The sequence below is a fragment of the Schistocerca nitens genome, chromosome 4 (genome assembly GCF_023898315.1).
Source record: "Schistocerca nitens isolate TAMUIC-IGC-003100 chromosome 4, iqSchNite1.1, whole genome shotgun sequence".
NCBI lineage: Eukaryota > Metazoa > Arthropoda > Insecta > Orthoptera > Acrididae > Schistocerca > Schistocerca nitens.
Genome location: NC_064617.1, coordinates 787090407 through 787104349, shown reverse-complemented (window position 1 = coordinate 787104349; position 13943 = coordinate 787090407). Strand labels below are relative to the sequence as shown.

Sequence of the window (13943 nt, the reverse complement as noted above, 5' to 3'; positions counted from 1 at the left end):
GTGAAATGACTTGTTCCATATCGCTATGATTAATCGTATGAATGATACTTGGAATATGAAACTATCCAAAAAGCAAACAAATTTTTGTCTTGCTTTATTTTCAGGATCGCTGTTGGAGTAGGGGATGCAATGATTCGTGTGTGGAATCTCAGTAATAAAAGTAAGATTGATATTACCGCCTTTTGGCAGAAGATTAATGGGAAAGTAACAGCAGTAAGTATTAAATATTTGTGTAATACTAATTGTTGGTGACATATTTTTATGGTTTACATAGCAACTATGAAAAGTATTATCAGCAAGTTTGATTTTTTGGGGGGCATAAATGTTACAAAGTAATATTTTCGCTTTTGTTAATGCTATGACTACAGTGGATTGCTACAACAGTCAAAGCACTCGGTGACATGAGTGCCGTTGACTACAGCACTGGCATACTCATGGTGCTGTCAACTGCAGTAGAAGTTTTGAGACATATGCTTGTTTGTCATTTATATATGATAGAATACAAGGCCCATTTGCTTAATACACTTCTGGTATACTCTCAACAAATCTTTTAATTTGCTGTAAATTCAATAGATGCTGTTTCAATGTACAATACACTGCTTTGTTTTCAGTCTAATTTTTGGTAGGCACATCCCAACCATTTACCTTTGCTATAAAAGCAACAGGCAGGGATTCAGTGTGCAGCACCTGATTTCATTGTAAAGCTGATGTCAGTGCTTTCAGCAAAATTTCACCACATTTCTTAGTTAACTGTAAATACAGTAGATGATGCTTCGTGTACATTGTGTGTTTTCTGTCATTCCTGCATTGTGCTGTGAGACTGTTTTGTTAGTACAGACTACAATAAAAATTATAAATATCATAAATAAATTCTCTCAACTTTCCCGGTGCCAGTTCAAACGTCTGAACAATAAGCAAGTTGAGAAATTGCGAGTAAGTCGGAAGTATTCATCATTCAGTGCACGAGGAGTGTGCTGATGTAGTATCTGGGGTACACACACACTGTTCCATGCAGCAGTCAAAGGGTTAATTTTGGATCTCAGTTATGTTTCCATTTTGAGGAATTTGTAGTCATAAACAACAGAGTCAAAACTAACATGTTCTTAAAAAGTAACTGAAGAAATTCCATGATCATGAAATAAATGAGACTAAAAATAGGAACAACCTGCGAAGAGTTACGTATTAGAAGAGGTGGTGAAAATTATTTTTACTTTTCTGTTTACTACATTGGCCTCTTTTCTGAACTCAGGTTACCTATGGTGAACTGCGCCAAGGGGAAAAAGAAAAAATTATGTCTATAAGAAACAATAATTCTGCTCTGATTAAAAAGAATGAGAAATATTGACTTTAGGGTGTGGGAAGAAGAGAGAATAATTAATTTTTCATAAAGGATGAATGGAGAGTTGATGAAATTTGAAAACAAATGTTGTGAGATATAGTGAAAATGATCAGCCAAAGAGAATACCATGGAAGAAGCCAGTGTGTAGTAGGTGCTTGAAATAAAATGACAGCTGAAATCCAATAATTATCAGTTCTCTGCCAAATCTTGTAATGGGGATTTTGTTAGTGGAGATATAGTATTGCGCCTTCCATGATGCAAACTAAATATATCTAACCCAGATTTATTATAAGGAGATGGTACCTAACAAATTTGGGGACCAGGGCAGCTGTATTTCAAATATATGCTCCTCAAATCACTTTAGTACTTTGCTGGCTATACATCATAGATAAATGTCCTGCAGGAAACCACAATGTTCAGTGTAGTAGAAAATAGATCTGAAGAGATTCATTATTCACAACTCTTCTGCTAGCCGCATGTGATAAAGACCCCAAATTGTATGTCCCCTGTGGCATAATATTGCCACCACAAATACGCCCCTCACTGTGTGTCTAGAGTTGGCATTGTTCTTGAATACTGTTATACAATATGAACATAATAATGTTTAAGATAAATGTGATATTTGCAACACACAGCTAATTAAACTGAACGAAGATAAATAGAGTTTTGACTCATATAATGATACAACATATTATGCTTGAAGGTGTCTCGGGCATGCAGCCGGTTGACTGGTCATTGTAGAACGAATTTTTGATGGCGTAACGTGCCATCATCATCAGGTTACTCCTGTTGACTGACATCCTAGGCTGGCGGGTGGTGTGGTATATATACCTGTCGCCTCTCCCCTCCACTGACTCCGCGTATGGACCGGGGGATGTGCAGGCCGCAGTGGTGGGGGTAGCTCGCGCTGACGAGATGACTGATGGGTGTCAGTATGCATGCCGCCTTCGGCGGGTGTGGTGCCCCGTTTCTGCTGCTCCTGCAGAACTTTTACTGCTGGATTCCACGCTTGGCTGAGTTGAAATCCGTTGTCCTTGTTAATAAGGTTCTCGTGCAGCCAGATTTCAATTGCTTCCTTGTATAGACATTGAACAGATGAGACAGCGAAGAAACTTCGGCCACATGCTGCTGCACCACCAAGACTCTATGGACTTCCAGAGGTACACAAGATGGGCACTCCTCTGAGACCGATAGTGAGCACTATAGGAGCGCCAATATACCAGCTTGCCAAACACTTGACCGCAGTATTGAGTACATTGGTTGGCAAGTGTGGGCACCACATCAAAAACTCAGCTCAGTTTGCAGAATGTATGGGGAAACTCAAGTTGGCCAGCTCAGATCTTATGGTCAGTTTCGATGTTGTATCACTTTTCACGAGAATTCCACTCAAGGATTTGCTGGATCTTATTGAGAAGAAATTTGGGCCCACATTCACGAAAGTATTTAACTTTGTGCTCACATCAACATATTTTCTTTTTGATGGACATTACTACGAACAGACGGTGTACCTATGGGTAGCCCTCTGTCATCTGTGGTGGCCAACATGTACATGGAAGAATTTGAGGGGAAAGCGTTAGAATCAGCACCACTAAAACCAACAGTCTTCTACAGATATGTCAAAACACATTCGTCATTTGGCCTCACGGGGAAGAGAAGCTCCAACTTTTCTTACAACATCTGAACTCTATCCACCCCCAAATTCAGTTCACCATGGAGGTGGAGAAAAACGGGCAGCTACCAGTCTTAGATGTTCTGGTACAGAAAAAGCCTGATGGAACACTGGGACACAGCGTCTACCGGAAGACAACCCACACGGATCTGTACCTTCATGCCTCCAGCTGTCATCACCCGTCACAAAGGGAAGGAGTGCTAAAAACATTGGTTCACAGAGCTTGTGTGATCTCATACGAAGAAATCTTAAAACCGGAACTAGACCACCTCAAGAAGAAGAGCTATAGTGACTGACCGCCAAATTCGACGTGCCTTCAAGCAGAAGACCACACCACAGCCAACACCTGATGATCCACCGAAAGCGACAGCCTAGATACCATACGCAGGCAATGTATCTGGAAAAATAGGCAAGGATTCTAGGACGTCATAACATCAAATGCATCTACCGCCCACCGCCAAAGATCAAGTCCCTTGTAGGGACAGTAAAGGACGATTTAGGACTCCGGAAATCTGGAGTTTATTTCATACCATGCGAGTGTGGCAAAGCATATGTGGGGCAAACCATTCGCACGATCGAGGAAAGGTGTACTGAAAGGAAAGGTGCCTACAAAATCTGCAATCGCAGAACATTGCCTCGAGACAAATCATCATATGAAATACAAGAACACAGAAGTCCTGCACAACACATCCCGCTTTTGTTACTGTGTATACAAGGAAGCAATTGAAATCCAGCTGCATGAAAACCTTATTAACAAGGACAATGGATTTCAACACAGCCAAGCATGGAATCCAGCAATAAAAGTTCTGCAGGAGCAGCGGAAACGGGGCACCACACTAGCCGAAGGCAGCATGCCTACTGACACCCATCAGTCATCTCGTCAGCGCAAGCTACCCCCACCACCATGGCCTGCACATCCCTCAGTCCATATGCGGAGTCAGTGGAGGGGAGAGGACGTCAGTCAACAGGAGTAACCTGATGATGATGGCATGGTACGCCGTTGAAAATTCATTCTACAATGACCAGTCAACCCGACTGCATGCCCGAGAGACCTTCAAGCATCTCATTCGCCAGGAAAATCTACGAACACACACAACATATTATAATTTTTCAGTAATAAAACAGTGTAAATGGCAAATGTTATTTCCCTTTCCCGGGTGTATTCTTTACTACAGGTTGTTGCCTGTTATTTTCTTAGTGGGCAAATAACTAACAAAATGCAATTAAAAATTATTCAGGAACATATGTTTCTGTGGTGTTGTGTTCTGATTTCAGCTGTCTCAGGTTATTGTCCACTGTCTTCATTCACAGAAGAGCCATAGATGTTTATGTCTTGCTGTTTTTCTTTGTCATTTCTCATTTCAGAGCACATAAACATGCCTTGTAGTTTCCTAGCTGCCAAGCCATCATTCTGACCTTTATCAAAGTCGCTAAAATTCACTGCCATTCCTAGTGTCTGATTATTAAGGATTTGGCGCAATAATTTCTCTGTTTCCCTGCCATCTTCTACATGCATTGTGTGCTGGATCATATGCTTTGTATGTGACCAATGGGTTCGCATTCCTTCAGTAATGGTGCTGAGCTTTATATTGATAAAGCTTTTTTGCTTGTGGGCAAATGTCAAAAGGGTTTTCAAAAGAAAAGGCACGAAACAACACTGTGGGTATAATTGACGTCTTTATTCAAAAGTAATCACCAGAGGATTGAGCACAACTATCCCATTGTTTCATGAGCTGAAGAATTCCCTGTTCAGAGAATCCCTGTGGCCATGACAGGAGCCAGTCCTCCATTGTGTTCTTCAGTTCATCGTCCTAGTTGAAACGCTTCCCTTGGAGATGTTTTTTTGGTGGACCAAATACATGGAAGTTGCAGGGTGACATGTCTTGGCTCTAGGGCAGATGCCCAAGCTGCTTCCACTTGAACTTGGTCACTACACTTTGTGTGACTTAGGACACATTTAGACGTGTGTTATTTTGGAGCAGAATCCTTCCCTCCATGAACAGTCCAGGCTGTTTGCTCTTGTTGGACTTCCATAGGTTGTGGGGTCAGTATACATCATGGGTTTGTCTGTGTTCAAGGAATTCGATGAGTATGGGACCTTAGTTCTTGGGAAAGACAGTGAGCATCATCTTGCCTGCTGAGGGCACAATTTAGATTTTTTTTTTTTTTTGGGGGGGGGGGGGGGGGGCGATAACACTACCTTTGCGTCCTACACATCTCACTATGTTATGGCAAAGCAACATAAGCACATTTCAACTGGTTTGGTTCTTATAACGTTTCATACCTTTTCACTTGAACACTCCTTACACATGCACAGTAAACAGTGAATATTTCACATTTTGTATGTTGATTATGTATCTTACATATTTTCTTGCTTAATGTTTAGTTGGCCTGGCATCCTATAGAAGAGGATCGACTCGCTTATGGAACTGCTGAGGGCCGAGTTGGTATAATGAATGTTTCGTCTGGTGGCCCACCTACAGTATTGAAGTTATATCATCGCAGGACAGTTTATTCACTTACCTGGGGTCCATCTCTATCAAAAGGTAAAAGATTAATTGTAAGCTACACAGTTAACTGCGCTATTCTTACAGTCTTACAGATTGTGTACAATAACTCACTTTTTTATTTCTGTTTGTTGTTGTTGTTGTTGCAGTTGCAGCTCTCTATGTTGATCTATCTGCCATGCATCTTCATCTCCAAATAATTATTCCAACTTCATCCGTTTGAGTCTGCTCACTGTAGTCAGTCTTAGTCTCCCACACAGTACAATTCCTCCCACACACAAACACTTGACTTCTTTCCATTACCAAATTGGTGATTTCTTGATGTCTCAGGATAGGTCCTTTCCTTTTCTTTTAGTCAAGCTTTGCCACAAATTGCTTTTCTCTCCAGTTCAATGTAGTTGCTCCTCATTACTTACTTCACCTATTGATCTAATTCTTCTGTACCACCATATTTCAAAAGCTTCTAGTCTCTCTTCTCCAAGCAGCTTACTGCCCATATTTCACTTCTGTACAGAGCTACACTCTAGGTTAGGCCTGGCCAAGATGTGTGCTCCCAGAGTGCACTCGCATCCTGTGAGCGCAGCTGAGTATATCCACTGCTCTGGCTTCACCCACCACTGCACTATTCAGAGCAGCTGTGTGAGTAAGAAAGTTGCACATGCAGGAAGCTCTCTATTTGCAGCATCGTTCCCAGATTGGATTGGGGTCCTTTGGTTTGGAGCCGAGTGGAGGGTCTCAACCAGAGGCTTCCGTCATATCTGTGATGGTCTTGGCTGCAGATTTCTAGACTTGCGCTATTGGGTGAGGAATTGTAGGACACCCCAAGATAGGTCAGGGGTGCACTACACAAAGGAAGCGGCTACTCGGGTAGCAGAGTACTTGTGGCGTGCACATGGGAGTTTTTTAGGCTAGGCAGAAGTGCGAGGTGTCCTGATGAACACTCACCAGTCGGCGTGCAGGCAGGGGAATCAGGAAGCGCTCAGTGTAAAGACACTCCAGCTATCACGATATTAGCAGTAAATTTTCAGATTGTTCGGAATAAAGTTGCTGAATTTACTGCCCTCCAGGAAGCGTGTGGCGCGCAAATTATTCTCGGGACTGAGACCTGGCTGAACCCTGAGATAGAAAGTTCTGAAATATTTAGTGAGGGTTGGAATGTGTATCGGAAAGACAGATTAGACACCATAGGAGGTGGTGTCTTCATTGCAGTTGACAAAAATATTGTGTCTACTGAGGTTGAAGTAGAGTGTGATTGTGAAGTTATCTGGACACGTTTAACAGGGCTAGGGAAAATAAAGTTAATTGTGGGTTGTTATTACCGGCCACCAGGTTCCACCGTGACAGTTCTAGAATCATTCAAAGGGAGTCTGCATTCTGTATCGCAGAAGTACCCGGATCATGTTATATTAGTCGGAGGTGACTTCAACCTACCTAGTATAGACTGGGATGTATATGGATTCATTACAGGTGGTACAGACAAGCTGTTGTATGAATTACTTTTGACACATTATCCATAAACTATCTTGAGCAGCTAAATCGACAGCCAATGCGTAATGGAAATATTTTAGATCTGGTAGCCACGAACAGACCAGACCTCATCGACGGTGTCAGTGTTGAGACAGGGATTAGTGATCATGATTTTGTCATTACGACTATGGTTACGAAAATTAAAAAGTTGGTCAAGAAGGCTAGGAGAGTATTCTTACTAGAAAGAGCAGATAAGCAATTGTTAGCATCCCACTTAGTAAATGAATCGACTTCATTTATTTCTGGTACGATGGACGTGGAAGAATTATGGGCAAATTTTAAACACATTGTAAATCACATATTGGACAATTATGTGCCAAAAAAGTGGGTTACGGACGGAAAAGACCCACCATGGTTTAACAGCGCAATTCGGAGAATGCTCAGGAAGCAAAGGCAGTTGCACTCGTGGTACAAGAAAGATCGGGAGAATGAGGACAGGCATAAGTTAGTAGAGATTCGTGCTGTTGTAAAAAGAGCGATGCGTGAAGCATTCAACCACTACCACCGTCATACCTTAGCAAAAGATCTTGCTGAAAACCCAAAGAAATTCTGGTCTTATGTAAAATTGGTAAGCGGGTTGAAGGCTTCCATCCAGTCACTCACTGATCAGTCTGGCCTGGCAACAGAGGACACCAAAACAAAAGGTTAAATTTTAAATTTAGCATTTGAGAAATCTTTCACGCAGGAGGATTGTACAAACATAACACCGTTTGAGTCTCGTACAGATTCCCATATGGGGTACATAGTGATAGAGATCCCTGGGGTTGTGAAGCAGCTGAATGGGTTGAAAATGAATAAATTGCCAGGTCCTGATGGAATTCCAATTCGGTTTTACAGAGAGTACTCTACTGCATTGGCTCCTTACTTAGTTTGCTTTTATCGCGAATCTCTTGCCCAACGTAAAGTCCCAAGCGACTGGAAAAAAGCGCAGGTGACACCTGTATATAAGAAGGGTAGAAGGACAGATCCTCAAAATTTCAGACCAATATCCTTAACATCGGTTTGTTGAAGGATTCTCGAACATTCTCATTTTGAATATAATGAATTTCCGTGAGACACAGAAGTTGCTGTCCATGCATCAGCACGGCTTTAGAAAGCATCGCTCCTGCGAAACACAACACACCCTTTTTTCACATGATATCTTGTGAATCATGGATGAAGGGTATCAGACGGATGCCATATTCCTTGACTTCCGGAAAACGTTTGACTCGGTGCCCCACTGCAGACCCCTAACTAAGGTACGAGCATATGGGATTGGTTCCCAAGTATGTGAATGGCTCGAAGACTTCGTAAGTAATAGAACCCAGTACGTTGTCCTCGATGGTGAGTGTTCATCGGAGGTGAGGGTATCATCTGGAGTGCCCCAGGGAAGTGTGGTAGGTCCGCTGTTGTTTTCTATCTACATAAATGATCTTTTGGATAGGGTGGATAGCAATGTGTGGCTGTTTGGTGATGATGCCTGGTGTATGGGAAGGTGTTGTCGTTCAGTGACTGTAGGAGGATACAAGATGACTTGGACAGGATTTGTAATCGGTGTAAAGAATGGCAACTAACTCTAAATATAGATAAATGTAAACTAATGCAGATAAATAGGAAAAAGAATCCTGCAATGTTTGAATACTCCATTAGTAGTGTAGCGCTTGACACAGTCACGTCGATTAAATATTTGGGCGTACATTGCAGAGCGATATGAATTGGGGCAAGCATGTAATGGCAGTTGTGGGGAAGGCGGATAGTCGTCTTCGGTTCATTGGTAGAATTTTGGGAAGATGTGGTTCATCTGTAAAGGATACCACTTACAAAACACTAATACGACCTATTCTTGAGTACTGCTCGAGTGTTTAGGATCCCTATCAGGTCGGATTGAGGGAGGACATAAAAGCAATTCAGAGGCGGGCTGCTAGATTTGTTACTGGTATGTTTGATCATCACGTGAGTGTTATGGAAATGCTTCAGGAACTCGGGTGGGAGTCTCTAGAGGAAAGGAGGCGTTCTTTTCGTGAATTGCTACTGAGGAAATTTAGAGAACCAGCATTTGAGGCTGGCTGCAGTAAAATTTTACTGCTACCAACTTACATTTCGCGGAAAGACCACAAAGATAAGATCAGAGAGATTAGGGCTCGTACAGAGACATATAGGCAGTCATTTTTCCCGCGTTCTGTTTGGGAGTGGAACAGGGAGAGAAGATGCTAGTTGTGGTACGTGGTACCCTCCACCACACACCGTATGGTGGATTGTGGAGTATGGATGTAGATGTAGATGTAGAAGATGTGTTTGCGACACAATGCAACTGCTTCTAAGAGGGGAATATTGCAGCATACCTTTATAAGCAAGAGTTTATCACGCGTGTTTGTTTTCAAATTGTTATTTTCCTACCAAACCTTTTATTACTTGATTAAATAAGTATGTTAAATAGTGCTAAAAAACATTACAAAATGCTTTGCGTACAGCCATTTAACATTAAGTAGGTATAATGAATGTTTCATCTGATGACCCACCTACAGTATTGTAGCTATATCATTGCAGGACACTTTATTCACTTATCTGGGGTACATTTTGATTTTAGAATATGTAACATGTCTGGAACTATGGTTCATAATACAGCTAAACACAGGGACTTACATGGATTAAAATTTGTTAAACATGAACATTGCCAGGATTCCGTTATTTTCATAAAAAAAAAAAAAAAAAAAAAAAAAAAAAAAAAAGTTGGGACACACATGTTGACCCAAACATTGAAATAACTTTAAGTGGTTTGTCTGTGCAGTAAGGGATGTTGCTTATGAGGTAACATTTTATCAAAGTCTTGTAAATTCTTGAGTTTGTCAAACATGTTGTTGATGTCCGTGCTATACTGTACATATGTTACCTCAAGTTGGAGGTAATCAGGTACATTAGCAGCCAAAATTAAGACTGGTCTGACAAATAAATCAAAATTCCTCTTCAGCTGTGTAGTGCATTGGAATCTCTTTGCTCAGTCATGATGAAATGTTTCTGTCACTGAAATGTAGTCAGTCATGTCTGGTCTACAAATAACTGCCTTAGTTGTGGGAAATGTTCCATGCCATGAACGTGAATCTGATTTTTCCACAGGATTACTTTTTGTCTGCTATATCCGTTCCCACATGAGTCTCCCTTTGCATAAAGATATGCAGTGAATTTAGATAATGTGTGGTGTTGAGTGTAAAAGATTTTGTCACCATCCTACTCACCCTTAAATCAGTTTTTGCCTAATGGCTGCCTTCAGTTCAGCTAACAGTCACTGTCATTTGTCAGACAACACGTGCATCATATTGTCTCTTTGGCTTGTGTTGTAGTGACATTCAAATAAGTGTTTTTGCAGCTCATAATAGTGCATTGTTGTATTATGAGTAAGCACTTTACATGGGCTGTAAAAGATAGGAACAGTAACGCAATACTGCATAGACACTACAGTATTTCCAATGCAGAACCTAATTTAATACAAGTAGTGTTGTCAGAAAAGTGCTTGGGTTCTGACAAGCTGACTGCTTTGCTCTAGCAGCTTTCAGATATAGCCTTCATTTTCCTGTTCCCCTTCATCCCATACTGCTGACACCATTCGCCGCTGGGCTCTGAGAGCTAGGCAGGAGTGTGGCCAGAGCATTTGCGCTTACAGAGTGCCGTTTGACTAGGCCTGCTCTAGACAGATATCTTCAGAAAAGACTTTCTAACACTTAACATTTATATTCAGTTTTAACCAAATTTCTCTTTCTCAGATACAATTTGCCAGCCTTTGTAATTTGACCATTGTCACTTATTTTATTGCCCAAATATCAAGACTCATTGACTACTTTTACTGTCTCAATCCCTTAGCATCATCTGATTGAGTTCAGTTACATTCCATTACCCTTGTTTATTTTGTTGATGTTCATTGTATACTCTCTTTTTCAAGATACTATCCATTCCTTTCAACTGCTCTTCCAAGTCATTTGTCATCTCTGACAAAATTGCAGTATCATTGGCAAACCTAAGTATTTATATGTTCTTCCTTAACTTTAATTCCCTTTCCATTTATCTCATTCACTTCCTTTATTGCTCACTCAATTTAACAACATCGGAGATAGACTGCAGCCCCATCTCACTCACTTCTCAAACACCATCTCCCGTTCATGCCCCCCCAATGCTCAAAAACTGCAGTTGGTTTCTGTACAAGTTACAGACTACTTTTCATTTCCTGTATTTTATTCCTTCTCCCTTCAGAATTTCAAAGTATTCTAATGAACTGTGTCAGAATCTTTCTCCAAATCTACAACTTCTATTTATGGAGGTTTGTCTTTTTTGAGTCTATCTTCTAAAATAAGTTGTAGCTGCACATTCTCCCCAAGGTTGGCTTCTACCAATTTTTGCAAACTGCTGTAAATAATTTGTGTCAGTATTCTGCAACCATGGGTTATTAAACTGATGTTTCAATAATATTCACATCTATCGGTACTTTTTTTTAGAATTTATTGCATTCTAGTCTAAGGGCACTTCACCTGTCTCATATGTATTGTTTTATTATTGTTAGCTCTCCCAAGAATGTCAATAATTCAGAGGGAATGTCATCTACTCCAGTGGCCTTGTTTCAGTGCCCTATCAAATCCTTATATATGTTTTCCATCTTATCTTCATCCACTTACACTTCTATTCCTATGTTATTTTTTAGTTTTTAGATATTTCTTTATCAGTGGCTTATTTGTGTGTGTGTGTGTGTGTGTGTGTGTGTGTGTGTGTGTGTGTTCTGCTATGCTCAATTAGAGTGTGTGTTGTTGGAGAGAGAAATTAGTTTGACATGAAACATAACAGTGTTCAAGCATAAATAAGTACTTTATACACTGTATTTGCACTGTTACCTTATGATAAACCAATGTTATACATAGTAGAGTAAAAATCTAAGGAAAATACAAAATATCTGAGGATGCATCACAACTCACCAAATGAAGGAGACATTTAGTAGCAGATATGCGTGAAACAGAGAGATCTATGAAAAAAAAGGCAGTGATTAGGAAAGATTGTACAGGATTGGTACTTTGGTATCTATTATCTGTTTTGTTATTGCTTTCTCTTACTCAGAATCCGCCATCTATCAACTGTTCAACTTAGCCAGTATTAATTAGTGAGCTATCCTGATATAAATACTTATATTATTGAGTTTTGAAAAAAGTTCTGTTAACCTGTTACTGTGCCCAAGAATCAGATGAAAAAATTTTACAGACATGAGAGATTGTCAGGATTTTTGTGGCACTGAGAATACTAAAATTTATAAATGTTGTCCTCTAAGATGCTTTGGTTCAATTAATGGTAATACATCTCCAGTTCACCCTCATTGAAAAATCAGTTGACACAGCTAGTTGTAGTAGGGCTGTATTATTTAATATAGACTCTGAACAATAATGAAAAATTTTAAGTACACCAAACATCGCTCAGGTAAAGTTATATAAGATATCAGCGGAGAAAGGATGAAACCATCCAGGGATTGAACTCCAAATCTTTGGATTAGAACCCTGATACTTAAAAGTAGAGTTATCAATCCATTCTTGATAGTACCATTGAACTGTAAACATGTGAAACCCACCTTACTATTTTTTTTTAAAAAAAAGAGAGGTCGTGCTGTATATTTCTAATCTACTATTTGTACTCACCAGGTTAATGTTCATGCATCATACTATCTTCAGCTATCTGCAGTTTGTATTGGTGGTTCTTCCCTTTCTCTAGTAACTTATTGCTTACTTTCTAAAGCCCTGGAAAATGGTGTCGCACAGCCTGGCTAAGATTTGTGCTCTCAGAACGCACTCACAATCCAACCATGAGTGCAGCTAGGTTTGCTCAGCACTCCAGCTTCCCCCACCACTATGATATTTCGAGTAGATGTGAGAGTTACAATAATATATTCTGAAGGTTGCACACGTGAAAAACTTAAGATGGTGTATTTGCAGCACAGTGCAACTACTTGTAAGAAGCAAATGTTGCAGCATGCTCTTATAAGCTGGAGTTTATTATGTGTGTGTATTTTTTACTTTTTATTTTTCTGGCAAAGCAAAAATTTTTATTATTTAATTAAATAAGTGCATTAGATAGTGCTGACATTGTGAGCAGAACTACAGAAAGCTCTACATACAGGCATAAAGTTACGATTTTTTTTTTTTATTTATTTACACGTCTCATTACATAGGACCAAATTGAGGAGCAAATCTCCAAGGTCATGCAACATTCCAGTATATGAAATTACAACATAAAAGTAATAACAGATAAAATAAAATGTTATGAACCCAACAAAAGTCAAGTCATAAGTTTAAGTAAATGCAATCAACAATGTAACATAAGACTCAGATTAATCTTTCAAGGAACTCCTCAACAGAATAGGAGGAGTGACCCATGAGGAAACTCTTCAAGTTTTATTTGAAAGCACATCGATTACTGCTAAGATTTTTGAATTTTTTTGGTAGCTTATTGAAAATGGATGCAGCGGTATACTGCACACCTTTCTGCACAAAAGTTAAGGAAATGTGATCCAAATGCAGATTGGATTTCTGCCGAGTATTAACTGAGTGAAAGCTGCTATTTCTTGGGAATAAGTTGATATTGTTAACAAGAAATGACAGTAAAGAATATATGTTTGGAGAGGGCAATGTCAAAATACCCAGACTAGTGAACAGGGGTCAACAAGAGGTTTGTGAACTTACATCACTTATTGCCCGAACTGCCCCCTTCTGAGCCAAAAATATACTTTTATAATGGGAAGAGTTACCCCAAAATATAATATACCACATGACATAAGCGAATGAAAATAAGCAAATTAGACTAATTTTTGAACGATCACTTACTTCAGGTACCCTTTGAATAGTAAAAATGGCAGCATTAAGTCTTTGAGCAAGGTTCTGAATGTGGGCTTTCCATGAAA

At 39.9% G+C, this 13943-nt stretch overlaps 1 protein-coding gene across 1 annotated transcript in view; it reads left to right on the top strand.

Moving 5' to 3' along the window:
- The window catches only part of LOC126253158 (gem-associated protein 5), a 413052-nt gene that overhangs the window by 107893 nt on the left and 291216 nt on the right, over positions 1 to 13943 (top strand). Inside the window, exons 7-8 of the mRNA XM_049954316.1 lie at positions 105 to 213; positions 5395 to 5554. Coding sequence (XP_049810273.1) covers positions 105 to 213; positions 5395 to 5554 — 269 coding nt within the window. The remainder of the gene's footprint in view (positions 1 to 104; positions 214 to 5394; positions 5555 to 13943) is intronic.